The sequence below is a fragment of the Bufo gargarizans genome, chromosome 9 (genome assembly GCF_014858855.1).
Source record: "Bufo gargarizans isolate SCDJY-AF-19 chromosome 9, ASM1485885v1, whole genome shotgun sequence".
Taxonomy (NCBI): domain Eukaryota; kingdom Metazoa; phylum Chordata; class Amphibia; order Anura; family Bufonidae; genus Bufo; species Bufo gargarizans.
The window spans coordinates 184181209-184200745 of NC_058088.1; the positions used below are offsets into that span (position 1 = coordinate 184181209).

A 19537-nucleotide genomic window follows, 5' to 3' on the forward strand; every position below is an offset into this window, starting at 1 on the left:
AATAATAGGGGGCACTGTGGGAGCCATTATTTATACTGAGGGGCACTATGGGGGGGGGCATTTTTTAAACTGGGCAACAATATGGGAGCCTTTCTTGATACTGGAGGCCATTATGGATACTGGGGGACACCTTGGTGGCCTTTTTAGATACTGGGGGGCACTATGGAGAAACTGGATGTCCAGGGGCACTATGGGGGGCATTATGTACACAATAAGGGGAACTGCAGGGGTTGGGATGTGAAAAAAAACCACGTATTAGGGTCCATTCACACGTCAGTATTTTTACCTTTCCAGATAAACGTTCCTGTTTTTTGCGGATCCGAAAATCTGGATGACATGAGGATGCTTTTAGCATGTCTTCCAGATTTTCGACGGATCCATTGACTAGAATGGGATGACGGAACGCAAAATCGGACAAATAGCAGGACAGGGTATATTTTTTTTCCAGGATCCGAATAACGGAAGCCACGGAACGGAATCACGGAATCGGAGAGCACCATGAGTGCTGTCCGATTATTTGCGGATTCCATTGAAAATGAATGGATCCGCATAACGTTCCGTTTTTAATCGGAACGGATGCGGAACACCAAAACGGACGTGTGAATGGACCCTAAATGCCTATTAAAAACTGATGCAAAACAGCTGTTAAAAAAAGTCAGAAAATGGATGCACGCACGGGTGCAAAATTGGCATGAAAAACGGACAGCTTATCAGTTTTTAACGGGCAATTATATGAATGCACCTTTAGATATCATGCCATTCCTATCGTATATCATGTAGATTTGGAGAAATTAAACATGGGAAGAAGTCTTCGCTATACACACAGACATTTCTCGTTTGCTCGGGGTCTAGAAGCATTTTATACAGTCACTGAAACTACCCCCAAAAGCACCAAATGAAGTCAGACAATGAGGACATACTTTCCACAGCAGACTAATCCCTTCCCCATCCAGCAGATATCCCCTGAAGGATCTCTAGGAGGATGACGTACATGGAGATCCCAGCCATAAGCCTCTGTAGAAATTGCAGAGATTTGCATGCTATTTCACAAATCTACAGGTTCCAGCGCTTTCCTATTTCCAGCTGATCCATTCCTCCAATCATAGAGAAATCTGAATGCCTTTGGTGTGCAGATATCATTAGTCCACGTGGACTGACCTCATCTGAAGTGCATCTCCTGGACCCCAGAGACTAAGAAGATTACCAGAAACTCCTGGCCTCTCTCTCGAACTTACCAGGTTTCCGGACTTCAGATCACGGCCACAATGCTATGTTTTCTTAATCCGTAGCATAAGAAGTTATCATAATTATCGTGGGCTGCAAGGAACCCCCTGGGGAAGGAGAATTTGGCAGAAAGGGAAAACTGACCCACCAGGGTTCAGAGGTTTGAATGCTTTGACCCACCATGGGAGGCGCGGCGTTCGTCACCAGGGCCCATGTTAAAATTCCCGGCTGCTTCTAGATAAAAGTCAGTTTAAGCAGGGAGGTTAATCAACACCGAAAAGTCAACTATAAAGCACAAAGCCAAAAATTAGAAGAAAATTGCTCCTTTCTAACAAGTTCTGGTTGAAGTAATGCTGCACGCTTCTTTTACCATATCTGTAATAACCAAATCTTCAGGGATTAATCAACATTTAGCAGAATCAACATTTAACAAATGGCAAACACAGTATTAATTTGCTGGTGAACGACATGTCCTATTTTTGGCCACTTTGATGGTCAGACGGCCCCGTTTTTATCAGCCGTTTAGAAAGGAGTGCACCCATCTAACGGGAAGCAAGAGCGAGCACTCCCAGCACGCCTGTGTTGTGATATTTTATATCTATACAGGTGGCACTAATAAGGGGCATAATCCATCATGGGGGCATATAAGAGGTGCCTAAGTTATCCTGGGGCACAAAAGATGGGCAATATTTATTTTGGGGGCACTATTGAGTGGCATTATCTCTACTGGGGGAGAAACTGGTGGCTATTATGGATACTGGGGGCACTACAGAGGGGCATTTTTTTATATATTGAGGGTAAAATGAGGGGCATTATATAAACCAGGGATGCTCAACCTGCGGCCCTCAAGCTGTTGTAAAACTACAACTCCCATTATGTCCTGCTGTAGGCTGTCCGGGCATGCTAGGAGTTGTAGTTTTGCAACAGCTGGAGGGCCGCAGGTTGGGCATCCCCAACCTGGGGGACATAGTATATGCTGAGGGCACTGTGGGGGGACATAGTATATGCTGAGGGCACTGTGGGTGGACATAGTATATGCTGAGGGCACTGTGGCTGGACATAGTATATGCTGAGGGCCCTGTGGGGGGACATAGTATATGCTGAGGGCACTGTGGGGGGACATAGTATATGCTGAGGGCACTGTGGGGGGACATAGTATATGCTGAGGGCACTGTGGGGGGACATAGTATATGCTGAGGGCACTGTGGGGGGACATAGTATATGCTGAGGGCACTGTGGGGGGACATAGTATATGCTGAGGGCACTGTGGGGGGACATAGTATATGCTGAGGGCACTGTGGGGGGACATAGTATATGCTGAGGGCACTGTGGGGGGACATAGTATATGCTGAGGGCACTGTGGGGGGACATAGTATATGCTGAGGGCACCGTGGGGGGACATAGTATATGCTGAGGGCACTGTGGGGGGACATAGTATATGCTGAGGGCACTGTGGGGGGACATAGTATATGCTGAGGGCACTGTGGGTGGACATAGTATATGCTGAGGGCACTTTGGGGGGACATAGTATATGCTGAGGGCACTGTGGGGGGACATAGTATATGCTGAGGGCACTGTGGAGGGACATAGTATATGCTGAGGGCACTGTGGGGGGACATAGTATATGCTGAGGGCACTGTGGGGGACATAGTATATGCTGAGGGCACTGTGGGGGGACATAGTATATGCTGAGGGCACTGTGGAGGGACATAGTATATGCTGAGGGCACTGTGGGGGGACATAGTATATGCTGAGGGCACTGTGGGGGACATAGTATATGCTGAGGGCACTGTGGGGGGACATAGTATATGCTGAGGGCACTGTGGGGGACATAGTATATGCTGAGGGCACTGTGGGGGGACATAGTATATGCTGAGGGCACTGTGGGTGGACACAGTATATGCTGAGGGCACTGTGGGTGGACATAGTATATGCTGAGGGCACTGTGGGTGGACATAGTATATGCTGAGGCCACTGTGGGTGGACATGGTATATGCCAAGGGCACTGTGGGGGGACATAGTATATGCTGAGGGCACTGTGGAGGGACATAGTATATGCTGAGGGCACTGTGGGTGGACATAGTATATGCCGAGGGCACTGTGGGTGGACATGGCATATGCCAAGGGCACTGTGGGGGGACATAGTATATGCTTAGGGCACTGCAGGGTTTCGGGTTTTAAACAAAAAAAAAATGAAATTTATCTATTTTTAACAACAATTAAAAAAGGAGGCAAAACGGATGTTAAAAACACATAGATGGACAGAAAATGAATGCACATACATATGCAAAATGACACTGAAAAACTGACAATTTATCCATTTTTAACGTCTGTGTGAACGTACAGTGGCATATACTGGAGACACCCCTCAGCCGTACACAACATGAAATCCCCCTGATGTATACTTCCGACATGTACAAACATAGAAAAACAGCATGAATAGACCCTAAATAGGCCCAATTCAGTACAATAGGTAATTAAAATTCAAGTTTATTAAAACCAGTCGTACCAATGACTCCTCAGATACCAATTCAGTCCTAATAGGTGCAATATGAACGGCGCACGGCACCAACATACAAGTTAAACATTGACAGCAAACAAAATACTGGACTAGAAATGTTCATTTTTAAAACCAAACCACTAAAAAAAGAGAAAGTGTATTCTTGCACCCAATAGTTGGGCTATTATCACTCCGGCGTTGCAGCGACACTAATGTGACCTGGCTGCACATCCCTCTGCAGGCGTTACCTTCACTTTCCATGTGGCGGTGGCATTTGTTTGTTGTGCTACGTCTATAGAAACTCACAACTATTCCGATTCCGCCCCCAAAACAATGACCTACTGCGGGGGACCACACACAGACGTGTTACTAAAACATCCCGCCAAAACACACAAAAGTGAAGTAGCCGTACATGTGGCCAAGTGGGAATACTGCAAACACGTGGATGAAAGATGAAAGCAAAATCCTAATACTAAAATCCAACTGCAGAAACGAAGACAAAGCAAGGGTTAATCACCACTTAGTCATCCCCGTGTATACCATGACGCCTGAATGTATATTTGGCTGAGAGTGCATGTCTACGTGGAGGTCAGAGGACACAACAAACCCGTATTTGTGTTAGGTTTATGGCCAACACATTAGACATACTTGTAGGGGTCTAGGAACCTAATAAAGCTTAAAGGGGTATTCCGGTTATAGAGAGATACTTGGAAGGAATAACTATCAGATTGGTAGGGATCCTACTGCTAGGATCCCCACCGCTCCATTCACTTCTATGGAGGTGGAGGAATCACCTGCTGCCAGCATCTTATCTCCAGCAAGGACACATCCGACAGCTGTCACCGAAGGGTCAGGTCACATCATACACATTAGAACAGGGATGTCAAACTTGTGGTCCTCCAGCTGTTGCAAAACCACAACTCCCAGCATGCCTTAATAGCTGTAAGTGGCCGGGCATGATGGAAGTTGTAGTTTTCCAACAGCTGGAGGGCCACAAGTTTGACATCCGTGCATTAGAAGTACGCCTAAATGGGTTTGGCCAATGTTCATCTAATATGTATGGCCACCTTAACGCACACTTAAAAAAATGGTGGGGGTCAGAGGAGGTACACCACATGGGCCCTGGAGGCCTAATGACTAGGGATGAGCTAACTTCCGTTTTAGAAGTTCGGGTTGGGGTTAGCGCAGAATTGCGTTCTGGATCCCGTGACCATGGACTATAACTTCTAAAACAGAAACTCGCTCATCTCCACTAATGACCCACCAGGTCTTTAAATTAAAATAACAGGGCTTCCTCAGGAGTGTTAAATGGCATCATGGCTCAATAATTCATCATAATTCCTGGTGAATTACACAAGCCTATTAAGGCGCTCTTCGTAAGGCGAGATGGTGCGCCCCCCCCCCCAAAATCCTGACCTAGGCCTCTAACCCAGTTAAGGGCTCATGCACACAAACATTTTTTTTCCAGTGTCTGCTCCAATTTTTTGCAGCTCATATGCAGAACCATTCACTTCAAACGGTGTCCGAATTCGTGTCCGAATGTCAGCATGGCTGTTTCGCGAAATAAAAAATAGAACATGTCCTATTATTGTCCGCATTGTGGACAAGGACAGGACTGTTCTATCAGGGAAAGGCCCTTCTGTTTTACAAAATGCAGAATGCAAAACACCCAACGGTCGTGTGCATGATCCCCAAGCCAGTACTCTCTGCTCTGCAGTGATGAGGGGCAATCACCACAAAACAGCTGCCAGCAGATGAGATACTGGCTTATTTAATATCCAAGTCATGTCTCAAGGCCTAGTTAAAGGGTGGAACACTGACTTATAGGATAGCTGCCTTACATCTGGTGGCATTAGAGGCAGAGCTTGTTGAGAGCTCATTTCCATTCCTTCTTCCCAGAATTCCAGAGGAGCATGTATGGCCTATAAGCCTCCTCACGCCGATTAAGGCACTCACCGTAACGAGAGATAGTGCCCCCCAAATCTAAGCCACCATAGACATTTAAGTCATTGAAGAACTATAATGGAGTTCAATAATGAGCATTGCATGTTTAGCAAATCGTCAGTGACATAACCCGGGGTGAACATACCTTTCATGCACAGGGCCCCTATGCAACGTAGGCCCCGTACCAAGTGCTATGCAACTTTGATGTGCGATAAAACAAATCTTTGGCGGATTTCCTCCTTTGCTTCTTTTACAGTAATTTCCAAAGAGACTGTCACTTCTCTTTCTCTAGACAGGTATCTAGCTGGACAAAATGAGCAATTTACGCAGGGAATTAATTACAACCCTGCATATCTATAATTTTCTGGACTCTGGTGATTGGTAGAAAGTGTAGTCAGTTGCACAGGAATATTATAATCTAAAACTGGCAATTGACTGAAATGTTCTCGCAGTGCAATAACGCAAAAGCGTGCAAAATACGGTCAGCTCTGTTTCACTCTCTGAATGCAGCCCCTGGAAATTTGTCCCAGATACAAGCTCCATGCTGTTCTATTGAGCTCTGTTTTGGGACATCACCCATGGACAGAGCAAGCGAGGAAGGGAAGATTATATAACTCAATCTGCCAAGCGGCAGCTCTGGGGCCCGGAGCCAGAATTGTGCTACGAATTTCCTGCACATATTAGTGAACAGATGGGGTGTCCGGTAAGGACAAGATGAAAGAGCCAATATTCTGCTAAACACTGCGCTGCAGTATAAAACCTACACGTGCTGGACGGAGGGCGGCGTCGGGCTGAGAGGAGGGAGTTTTATGGTGAATTTTAGTACAGCCTGACAATGAAATATGTGGGGAATACAGGAGGAGAACAGGTAATAATAGTAATTTATAAGGAAAGATGTAAAAATTAACTGCCAGTGTTACATATGGCGGTCAGCCTGGATTTAGAGGACTCTGGGCCATAAAGGCAGATGGGGTTCTTGACATCTTGAATTTATTACTGCTTTTAAAAATGTAAACTTTTAAGATCAAGTGAATGGATGCATTGTGCACAATATACCTCTTCACATGGGGAAGAAAACAGATCTTTATTTGGCAGCTGGCCTTTAACCTTCATTATCTCCTTTCTGTAGACTTGGTGGAAGTATGGCGACCCCGCTGCGTCCATTCTGAGCGCTATGTTCGGCTATTATGACAGATAGAGAATGAGGACATAGGCGCTCTCATACATAAATTAATGGCGCTTTATGGTCTTTACAATATGGACAAGGTTAGGTCTTAGATAAGGAACTGAAAGGGTTTTTTCCATGACTTCGGATAGGCCATCAACATCTCTGACCTGTTAGGGTCAAACTCCCAGCATCCGCACGATCAGCGGATTGAAGGGATAGTGCCATACAATTTGTAGTGGTTGTGTCTGGTACTGCAGCTCTATGCACCAAGCAGATCCCATGCACGGCTAATGGCTACAAAATAACAGATACCCCCACAATCCATCCAACCACAAGCCTCTCCTAACCATGCCCTCAAAATCGACCTGGCATCCAAGGTTACTTTTTGGTGTTTTTGGAACACTTACTGCTATTAGTATTATCCCATGTTCTTATGTGCCCGCAGTGCTGAGAAAAATGATGTTTCATATATGCAAATGAGCCTCTAGGAGCAACGGGGGCGTTACCATTACACCTAGAGGGTCAACTGTCTCTGCACTTTAATTGACGCTCTCTCTGCACTTTAATTGACAGAGCCAGGTGTGATGACGTTTTCTCTGTCTGTCCCTGTCAATCAAAGTGCAGAGGGCGCAGCAGTTGCAGAGAGAGCTGAGCCTCTCGGTGTAATGATAACGCCCCCGTTGCACCTAGAGGCTCATTTGCATATATTAAAACATCATTTTTCTCAGCAATGCGGGCACATACGAACATGGGACCAAAGCAGATGTCTTCAGCTGCCAACAGGTCAGCCAGTGTCATAGGGACAAGATGCCCTTCAGCGTACAGAAATAACCTGCAGAATATAGAGAAATAGGTACGTAAAACAGTCTGCAACCCTTCAGATCTCAATTATGGTCATAACTAAACTATCTTCATGACAAAGAGACTTGCCAAGAGTTTACATTCCTTCCATCCGCCACCAAAACACTGACCTCACATCCCCAGCGCACACAGACTGTTTGCCCGAGGGATCTGTGCGTTTATACGGCTGAACTACTAACAAGAATAAAGTCACAAAGTCGTAATGAGAAGACGGTGATTTCATCTCTACAACAAACAGATCCCCAGCCTGGTTACAGCCTTTAGATGTTGTATCATCTCTTGTGTATGCTATTTCTTCCGCAGCTTCTTTTATCCAGAGTAAACAGGATGCGAGAATTCCCAAGTGGTCCTGACCTTATCAGAAGGAACTGGAAGGCATGTCAGGCCGTGATGCTGGTTAGGCTGGATTCACATCTGTGCTCGCATTTCCAGTTTTCTGCTCCATCATAGGAGCAGTAAACTAAAAGTGACAGTGTTAGATCAGACAAATGATGGACACCAATGACGCCCGAACAATGAGAACCATTGGGTTTCACTATGGTGTCCATCATTTTACTGCACCCTGTAGTTTGTCCGGCAAATATTACAATATGTACGAAGGAGGCTCCAGAAGGTTCATAAGTGTAGGGTTTATAAAACGGGATTAAAACAATTGCTAATTCATTATTTCAGTCTTCTGGACATTCCTGATGAAAGGACTTAGGGCCTTAAGATCACTTCCACCCAAAAAGTACAATGGACCAAAAGCTCTGGAAGAGACTTACCTATTCCAGAGACCTCTTCCATTGACCAAGCTCATACATGTGGTTCTCCAGGATCCAAAGAGATCTACTGTACCTCTGTATGCCTCCATTTTCAGAGGTTTTCCCTATGTTATCTGACAGAAAACATGCATTGTACCATTGGACGCCACAGCATTGCTTCTAGGGGATGGGTGGTTTCACACTACATTTCGCAGCAGGACACTCCTGTTGTAAATGTCAAATATGTTAAATTCACCTTTTGGAAGCCCAAAGATTGCCCTTTTGGACTCAATCCAAAGCTGGTATATGATGGGAAACCATTTTTTGCTGCTAAGCTATTCCATACAGAAGGGCCCGGTAAAAAGAAAATACATTGTGAGGTTTTTTCTCCCCCCCCCCCCCCCCACAATGTGACCCTACAGGTTGTAGGTATACAGTGGGAAATCCTCCTGATTTATACCTGTGTGACACTACCGGTAAGCACATGGGGTGTCTACAGGTCAGTGGTCATACGGACACCATGTTCCACCCTACAGGTTGGTCCGCTCAGCTCTAACATGTAAAGTTGCGAAAAATGTGGTATGAATTGCACGCAGCTCCGTAACGTAAGCTCCAAAGGCCATTAATCTACGGTGGTTTCTGTGCGTCAGAGAGGACAATAAATCAGTGAAAAAATTACTGGAAATTTGGGATCACCCATCCTGGTCTTCGTTAGGAACGTTGTCTATTATGGTGGATTGTGGTTTTTAATTAAATTTGGATGTTTCCTGAAGTGCAAGGTTTTCACTGAAAAAATATATAAATTACCCTTTTCAAGCATCCATCGTGACATTATACGGGGAGCTGGATTTCTGAGCTCCACATAAAAAATCAGCTCAGATCATGTGGAAGCCATCTTCTCTGTACATCTCATAAAAATATAATTGGTGTAAATCTCTACGAAGAAACCAAGGAGAAAGGGGATCTGTGTTAGGAATAATAACGGGAGTGTTTTTTGGTCTAGACAACAAAAAGTGAATATACAACACCCTCTGCACCACAAAGCTTTGAAGCCACGCCAACTCACAGCATCGCTGAGGTAATTCTGAGAAAAATCTAAATATTTCCCAAAGAATAGCTCTTCTTGTAGTGGTTTATGTTACCTTGGGGGCAGCAAGCCACAGACTTGGACCATAAAAGCCATAGATGTTGCTATGCAGATAGCAAAACAAGATAACCCTTTGCCGCCTCTTCCAAGACAAAACCCATTACAATAGTGATTCCAGTGTAAGCAGATTATCTGCCGCGCGTCTGACTTTCCATCATCCTGGAGGGTCCAGGTGCTTGCACAGTCTGTCTTGAAGACATACATTTTTAACGAGGAGATATATGAAAAGGACATTAGCAGTGGTCTGAAGTATTCTCGGCGAAATGTCCCATATCTGCACCTTGGTTCATTTTGTCTCGTTAGTCCTGGCACTCAGTCTCAGTTTAGGATAGATTCATTTGTCAGGTAGGAAACAAGAATAAGACCTGGCATTACAATACTTCTGCAGTGTACGCTGGAGGTATGGGTTTAGAGAAATTCCTGACATGCTGTCCATAGGCTTCCAAGTATATATAATTTTATTATTTTGTTCTTTTATTTATATATATATATACACACACACACACAGTACAGACCAAAAGTTTGGACACACCTTCTCATTCAAAGAGTTTTCTTTATTTTCATGACTATGAAGGCATCAAAACTATGAATTAACACATGTGGAATTATATACATAACAACAAGTGAAAATATGTCATATTCTAGGTTCTTCAAAGTAGCCACCTTTTGCTTTGATTACTGCTTTGCACACTCTTGGCAGTCTCTTGATGAGCTTCAAGAGGTAGTCACCTGAAATGGTCTTCCAACAGTCTTGAAGGAGTTCCCAGAGATGCTTAGCACTTGTTGGCCCTTTTGCCTTCACTCTGCGGTCCAGCTCACCCCAAACCATCTCGATTGGGTTCAGGTCCAGTGACTGTGGAGGCCAGGTCATCTGGCGCAGCACCCCATCACTCTCCTTCATGGTCAAATAGCCCTTACACAGCCTGGAGGTCTGTTTGGGGTCATTGTCCTGTTGAAAAATAAATGATGGTCCAACTAAACGCAAACCGGATGGAATATCATGCCGCTGCAAGATGCTGTGGTAGCCATGCTGGTTCAGTATGCCTTCAATTTTGAATAAATCCCCAACAGTGTCGCCAGCAAAGCACCCCCACACCATCACACCTCCTCCTCCATGCTTCACGGTGGGAACCAGGCATGTAGAGTCCATCCGTTCACCTTTTCTGCGTCGACAAAGACACGGTAGTTGGAACCAAAGATCTCAAATTTGGACTCATCAGACCAAAGCACAGATTTCCCCTGGTCTAATGTCCATTCCTTGAGTTCTTTAGCCCAAACAAGTCTCTTCTGCTTGTTGCCTGTCCTTAGCAGAGGTTTCCTAGCAGATATTCTACCATGAAGGCCTGATTCACACAGTCTCCTCTTAACAGTTGTTCTAGAGATGTGTCTGCTGCTAGAACTCTGTGTGGCATTGACCTGGTCTCTAATCTGAGCTGCTGTTAACCTGCGATTTCTGAGGCTGGTGACTCGGATGAACTTATCCTCCGCAGCAGAGGTGACTCTTGGTCTTCCTTTCCTGGGGCGGTCCGCATGTGAGCCAGTTTCTTTGTAGCGCTTGATGGTTTTTGTGACTGCACTTGGGGACACTTTCAAAGTTTTTCCAATTTTTCGGACTGACTGACCTTTATTTCTTAAAGTAATGATGGCCACTTGTTTTTCTGTACTTAGCTGCTTTTTTTTTTTGCCATAATACAAATTCTAACAGTCTCTTCAGTAGGACTATCAGCTGTGTATCCACCTGACTTCTCCACAACGCAACTGATGGTCCCAACCCCATTTATAAGGCAAGAAATCCCACTTATTAAACCTGACAGGGCACACCTGTGAAGTGAAGACCATTTCAGGTGACTACCTCTTGAAGCTCAACAAGAGAATGCCAAGAGTGTGAAAAGCAGTAATCAAAGCAAAAGGTGGCTACTTTGAAGAACCTAGAATATGACATATTTTCAGTAGTTTCACACTTTTTTGTTATGTATATAATTCCACGTGTTAATTCATAGTTTTGATGCCTTCAGTGTGAATCTACAATTTTCATAGTCATGAAAATAAAGAAAACTCTTTGAATGAGAAGGTGTGTCCAAACTTTTGATCTGTACTGTATATATATATATATATATATATATATATATATATATATATATATAATAATATTATTATTATAATTTTTTTTTTTGAGGGATGTCCTGTAGGGAAAAGTGCATCAGACTGCACTAATCCATACAGCTTAAAAAAGACACTGTATACCAATAAATACCAGCATGATGGAGGACTCACTTTTGGCCTCCACCGGGTGAATGCATTTGACATGTGCACCCAGGGCAAACACTAAACGGCCACTGTTAATGCAATGTGGATTCAGCCAGGCCATTTAAAATGAACACACTGTGCTACACCTCGTGCATGGCCTGAAGGGGCACAACACTGTGTTCTCCCGACAGCAGATGTTAGGTTTGATAACGATTAGGAAATTGTTTTTCAACATGCCGGATTGTTTTGTTTTCGGGGAGGTAACCCGGCCACCGGAGGCCAAGCATGCATGTGCCAGTCTTAGCCGCACTCTAAAAAGCACAAACAATAATGGCCTTTGACGAGGTTTCGCTTCTCCGCAGGCTCCATACTATAAACAAGATTCAACCCTTTCCAAATACATGAAACTCAAGGTTATCCCAATACGCTCAAAAGCCAAACACAACTCTGCTATCTTTCTTTTTTTGGCAATTAAACAGATCCTCGCTTCTTCGGTTACTTTTCACACTGCAGGAATTTGTGGTTCATTATATACAGACCTGAAAAAAAAAATTGGTCTGTTTCTTCTAGGCCCATGGAAAGACTGTCTACAAGCGCTGGAAGATGGGCATGACACAAGTGGCATCTATTTGGTAAAACCGGAAAACACCAACAGATTGATGCAAGTGTGGTGTGACCAGAGACATGACCCTGGTGGCTGGACCATCATCCAGAGAAGAGTTGATGGGTCAGTCAACTTCTTCAGAAACTGGGAGACGTATAAAGTGAGTAATTTTCATTTCTTTTCCAATCCATGAGCTTTAACTGTTCAGAGTTTTTCCATTTTGGAGAGTCTCCATTACGGTACTGGACAATTTTAGTCAGACTGACCGATTGCCCCATTAGTAGATAGGGTTACCTCCAATATTAACCCAACTACTTGAACAAATCATCAAATTGATGTTGAATAGTGTTGAGCGAACTTGTGTTTTCAAGTTCGGCGTACAAGGTTCGGGTTATCTAAGAATCCCGTTATGGATTCTGTTACCACGGACCATAACGGAATTCTATGACGTCATGCACCACGGAAGCCTATAAGAGGCATTCTGGACTTCTATTATGACGGAATGCCTTTTATACGCTTCCGTGGGGCATGACGTCAAAGAATTCCGTTATGGTCCGTGGTAGCGGAATCCATAACGGGATTTCTTAGATAACCCGAACCGTGTACGCCGAACTTGAAAACACAAGTTCGCTCAACACTAATGTTGAACAGTTTAAGAACTGGTTCACACAGCAGAGCTCGGTACCGAAAAGATAGCCCTTGTGTCAGCCAATATCTCCCGGGCCCACCACGGCTCCCCACGCCCAAACCGACTTCATCATGGTGATTTACACAGTCAGTTCAAATCTGATCATGGTGTTTTGTTGTTGGGTATATAATGTTGTTATGATGCGAGTACAGTACATCAGACCCACGATTGAACAGATAGGACTATCATAAATCACTATGATATGGTCAGTTCAGCTGCAGTTGGTCTGGGAGATCGTGTTTTCAGGACAGAGCATGGTCATGTGAATCAGGCCTATATGGAACCTGTTTTTACGTTTATGCAACCGTCAATAAGACATGCGGATTTCAGCGGTCACTCATGAGCCAATATTAAGTGGCTGCTGAGAACCTGCTGCATAACCATTGCAGCAAGGGCCTGGAAAAGAGGCATGGCTGCCCAGAAGTCATGGTTATTCATGAGCTCACACTGTCTTCACCCACCCACCGAGGAGAAAACCAAGCAGAAAACTCGCAGTCACCGGTGGGTGGGCAGGGAGATAATCCTGGCCTCTCAGGCAGGTCATTATTTTGGAGGGAAGCTGTGCACACTAGGGTCTTCAAAGTTAACCTTTGGCAACTCTGTGCTGATCAATGGAGTAAATGGCATGTATTACTAATTAGAAATAAGCACATAAACGTCTGAAGGGCAGTGAGAAAAGTACGAACTGGAACCTGAAAGTGGAGGTTTAGGCCAACTGGTTAGATTTTCCTCTGGAGTTACTTGTTCTATCTTGAGATGGTGACTCCTTCGGTTTCTGTTCACAGCAAGGATTCGGTAACATCGATGGAGAATACTGGCTGGGACTTGAAAATATCTACTGGCTAACGAATCAAGCCAATTACAAGTTATTAGTCACCTTGGAGGACTGGCAAGGACGCAAGGTCTTCGCAGAGTATGCCAGCTTTCGTCTGGAACCAGAAAGTGAATTTTACAAGCTGAGGTTGGGACGGTATGATGGCAATGCCGGAGATTCCTTCACCTGGCACAACGGCAAGCAGTTCACTACCTTGGATAGAGACCATGATGTATATACAGGTAAATTCATAGGGGGTCATTTACGTATTTTGGCCACAGATTGGGGCGCAAAGGTTTAAAGAAAAGTGGACGAGGTGTGGGCAGGGACGGGCCCGCAGGCCTGTCTCATTTATCATTTTATAGGTGTTGAAAATGGTCTAAATGTAAATCAGCTGTCTTCCATTTAGACTGGTACGGGATGCAATGAAGTTATGTAGGGGCCGGTGCCTCTTCATAACACCGCCGGATCCACCGCCAGCACAGGGGCTTATTAAAAACGGCGTCTAAAAGTTAAGGTCGGGCAGCCTTATTTTATCTTTGTAAACCCACAGATGTATTAGTAATACCATACATATTTTTCCCCTCTTGTAGGTAACTGTGCCCACTACCAGAAAGGTGGATGGTGGTATAACGCCTGCGCTCACTCCAACCTCAATGGAGTCTGGTACAGGGGAGGACATTACCGCAGCCGCTATCAAGATGGCGTTTACTGGGCCGAGTTTCGAGGCGGTTCATACTCATTAAAGAAGGTTGTTATGATGATCAGGCCAAATCCCAACACTTTCCATTGAAAAGGTTAAAAACAAAGACTCGTTCCACCATTTGTACTGTAGTCATTTCCCTTGTAGAATCGGAGATCGCAACGACAGACACATAGACTGAACTGTCCGCCAGTACTGTAAGATGATGTACAAATATCTATTCAATGCTATGACCTCTTTTTATAAACCAGTACTTTCATGGGAGCGTTCATAAGTCTTACCAAATACGTTGGGAGTACCGAAAACTTTGTCGCCCCGGATTCCACGGACTTTAAAACATTTTTTGCCTTTTCCTCAAACAAAACCAGCCCTTAGCAAACATACGCAATAAAAAGTATAGCTATATATGTCACATATGTAGACCACAGCTTAGGATATTTTGAAGTACTATGTACTGAGATGTATTTTGTATTATCTTTTTGGATTATTTTGACACAGGAAGCAGCCTCCAATGAAATCTATATAGCAGTGAATGTAGAAAGCTAAGCTAGTCTTCTTCTCAGTATGTTGCTTTATTTTAACTTACCAACTATAGCAAAGAGGATAAACTGTAATAAACTATATGTTAGGACTACACTAATGTGGTCTCTATCCTAACCACGGAGAGCTACCCCCCACACTCCTATTCAGGACATACAATAATTTCAGTCCGCTCATGGACTCATCACGTACTGTATCTACGTACCCGCTTCTGTTGTGTGACCTCTACGACAACCATTCTTCATCAGGGAACTACACGTTTTGCTATAACCGAACAACCTACCTGTACAGTATATAGAGAACTATGTACATATATATTTTTGCAGAAACATAACAAACATACATTACCCCCAAACCATGTTCCTCACCGAAACCTGCACAGCTGCCGTTCTAAAATTCGTTTCTAATCTACATCTTTTAAAATGCGGCATCCAACTTTGCAGGCAAATGATGGGTGCCATCTACAAATTTAATGGTATGTAAAAAACTATAGATGAATTCACTTTTTCTAATAAAAAAAATATCAAGTTTTTGCAAATAAATGTGTTTAAATTTGACAGCATCATACTTCATATTTATTCTAAATTGCCAAGAAAAGTGCTATTGAAAAGATGAGATTTTTATTCCACATTACTGAGGAAATTTACTATGTAATTAATAAAGTTTCCATATAAAATGCTTTCGAAATTTGGCTGGGTGCACATGTGCCTGTACTATGGGAGCACATCTCAGCCCGACTGTGGGTTTACTGACCTAAAATAACTAGATCATAGCCATCTACCTTGCTCTTCATGGCACTAGACCCACAAACAGCTTTGGATTTGCAAAAATGCAGCCATATTATGCTCATACGAAAACCGGCCTAATAGGAATTTTACTAAATGTAGAAAACAAAAAGAGTTGTGAATTGGTAATTAGCGACTATATGAGACTTTATTTTTAGTTTTGCACAACTGAATACTTGGTACTTAAGAACAATCTAGTATCTTATATCTAAAAAAAATAATAAATGGTACGGGTCTCCTCGGTCGAAACGAATCTGTATGAACCCCCTCACGTATAGTCCTGATATGGAGATTTGCATTTGAAGCTCTAGACTAAATCTTACAGGGGTTATCCAGGATTAGAAAAGAAGGCACCATACAGCACCACAAGTTCTTACATACTGCCCCCTTTAAGTGAATAGGGCTTAGCTGCAATTTTAGACACAGCCCATGGACTAGGGTGGCGTAATTCCTATAAGAAAGCAGACACTGATTTTAATAAAATCCTGGAAAACCCCTACCTACTATTAAGATCCATTTTCGTGTAGTGTCAAATAAAGAGAATTATTGGACAGTAAGTTTTACTGTGTGCCATACGATGAGAGACCTTTGGGGACATTCTGGCCATGCTTCCTCCCAGTAAACACGGCCCACATCTTCAGTTTAAGCACAAGGTAAACAGTGATTATTTTTTTTTGTCTAATTTAAACTTTTTGCTAATTTTTATTGTTTTGCAAAATGCAACTTCTTTATGCCAAAAAACTGATAATTTCCCCCCCAATAGGTGTTCTACTCAATATCCCTCAATGCTAGCCTGAAACTAAAAATTTTCAATGACCGTGAAACTTTCCCTCAAGTGCTACCTGGAGCTGGAGGCAGTCTACAGTGAACACTTTAATAAATGACTCCTGACATTTAATCTCCAATATCTGGAGCGATACCAGTTATGTACCAAGCAGACGTGTGGTATATAAACACCCAGGAGGAAGAGCACAGAAAGCTGCGCCAACTCTCATTATATTATAAGCTGTAATATTGGGAGCTTGCAGTGTGTTACAACACAGGCCTACACAACCCAATGTCAGTGTACTGTAATGTGTGCACTCACACAGACGCCATGTTTCCTATAACTGCTTTATAAGAAAAAATATATATACTGTATATTTTTAAGTATACTGCCATCAGCTTCATGTAAAGAAGTGACATCAGCAATAAAAGGACAGTTTAATTACAGTTGTATTTATGTGTGTTAGGCTACTTTCACACTTGCGTTTACATTTTCCAGCATTGAGATCCGTCATAGGGTCTCAATACTGGAGAAAAACGCTTCCGTTTGACAATGAATGGGAACGGAGCAGAAGCTCCAGAATGCATTCCGTTCTGTTTGGTTGCGTTCCCATACCGGAGAGCAAACCGCAGCAAGCTGCAGTTTTTTTTCCGTCATGGGATGCGGAGCAAAACGGATCTGGCCTGACCCACAATGTAAGTCAAAGTGGACGGATCCGTTTTCTCAGACACAATAGAAAATGGATCAGTTTCCCATTGACTTTCAAATGGAGTTCATGACGGATCCGTCTTGGCTATGTTAAAGATAATACAACCGGATCTGTTCATAACGGATGCAGATGGTTGTATTATCGTGATGGAAGCGTTTCCGCTGACCCATGTCGGATCAGGCAAAACAGCAAGTGTGAAAGTAGCCTTGGGGCCCATTCACACGACCACATATTTAAGTCCATTCCGCCAAATGCGGACCCATTCTTTTCAATGAGGCCGCAAAAGCTGCAGACAGCACACCTTCCATTCCGTGGACCCGCAAAAAAGAGAGAACATGTCCTATTCTTGTCCGTAATTGCGGACAAGAATAGGCATTTCTATTAAGGGGCTGGCCGTTCCTTTCAGCAAAATGCAGAACGCACACAACCGGTACAATTTGTGGACAGCAAAAATAGACACGGTCGTCTGAATGAGCCCTTAAACGGTACATTATATATACTGCAAACCTGGAAGCAATTCCCCCTGCAGCGCCACCACAGGGGGGAATAAAACATTACACAGTTTTCCTTCAAATCAATGGGCTTTCTGTACAATGCATGGACGTATGGGATCCTCTACAGCTGCTCTGTCTAGTAGGAGAGTCCTCTATCAACTCAGAATCCCCTAAAGCTGCAATCACCATTGAGCAAGCTGCAATTGTTTTGAGCCAAGGCCATAGGGAGATTCAATAGGAAAAATCTCAGCTGCAATCATATAGAAAGGTTTTACGGGTTGATGGTCACGAAATGCATTAAGCAGGGCTGACAGATGATGGATTAATAAGCATTCTGGACTATCGGACACTACACTGGTTTGAAGTATACATGACCTCTAGTAAGAGCCCATACACACAAAATAATATAAAAATCTCTTTGTATTACTCCATTCTCAAAAAGCTGTGTAAATCACTAGTTTGCTTGGAAACGTCAGAGCTCACACACATTTCCTTATCAGATGACAGTAGTGAGGCCGAGATGACGAGGAGGATGAAGACGGGCCGGACCCTGGCTCAGCGGAGTGGAGGAATATACGGGGATAAGATCAGCCGAGTTACCGCTCTGTACATACTTCTGTTTACTTCCTGGACAAAGCTCAAAAAGCCTTCCCTGTGATATGTGTTAAAGTAAATTTGCACGTTCTTAGCGGACTAATTCCTATGGAAACTTTCTCGTTTTCTTGGCCTGTGGTTTCTCTAATGGTGTGCGTGTGGGTTTGAGCCCCACAGGTCAGCTCGGGATAACAGGCAACGGTTCCAGGCGTCTTTAAACCAAGCGCTGCATCAAATATGACAGGCCATGTACCGTATATCCTCATCGGCACTGAGGGTAAAAGCAGATACCCCGCCGTTACAATCTGATTAGACAATTGGCCTAGTGGTATGAAGCACACGTGTAATTGAGATTAAAAGCAAAAAAAATGCATTAAGGCATCTTTAAAAGCATCACAGTGAACATCCAAGGATCTCACTATTAGGTGTTATTATCCATCGCAGAAGCAGGAGGACCTTAATAAAATATATTTCATTTTAATCTCAATTGGACGTATGTTGGAGACTACAGACAGAGCCAACTATTCATATACCGATGTGCCGACGTGGACTGTTTCCTGCACCGCCGGAGAGGGTCTGAAAATACGGTAAGCGGAGCGATATTTTATCTGTTTTCACAGGGGCAACAATCACCGACCCTGGAAGATCAATCGCCCCATGACAAACCGTCATTTAGTTTTTTTTAAATGCATCATTAGGGGTAATAAAAATTAAATATATCTGTATATATATTTTTTTATATATAGGCAGAAAGGTGTCAAAAATAAAAGAAGCGATATGCACCTCTCCGATCCCCACTAGGTGACTGATGGACTCTTCTTCTGTACCCGCTTAGTCAGTCGTGGCATGAGGAGGGTCACTGGCAGACACCTTCAGCTGCCAAGCGCACAAGCAACAGGTCATCCAGTTTCATAGGTACAAAGCTGCTGACAGATGCCCTTTAAATATGCTGATATTTGGCACTAAAGTGTCGAGGGAGGACCCGAAAGTGGAGACCAGCGGGAAA

General features: G+C 43.7%; 2 protein-coding genes across 7 annotated transcripts in view; one reads left to right on the forward strand and one right to left on the reverse strand.

The window, feature by feature from the left end:
* ANGPTL2 (angiopoietin like 2) overlaps nucleotides 1-15740 on the forward strand; it is a 31564-nt gene extending 15824 nt beyond the window's left edge. Inside the window, exons 3-5 of the mRNA XM_044268336.1 lie at nucleotides 12405-12598; nucleotides 13912-14182; nucleotides 14534-15740. Coding sequence (XP_044124271.1) covers nucleotides 12405-12598; nucleotides 13912-14182; nucleotides 14534-14733 — 665 coding nt within the window. The 3' untranslated portion in view covers nucleotides 14734-15740. The remainder of the gene's footprint in view (nucleotides 1-12404; nucleotides 12599-13911; nucleotides 14183-14533) is intronic.
* RALGPS1 (Ral GEF with PH domain and SH3 binding motif 1) overlaps nucleotides 1-19537 on the reverse strand; it is a 337921-nt gene that overhangs the window by 168082 nt on the left and 150302 nt on the right. The gene's annotated exons all lie outside the window — the stretch shown is intronic.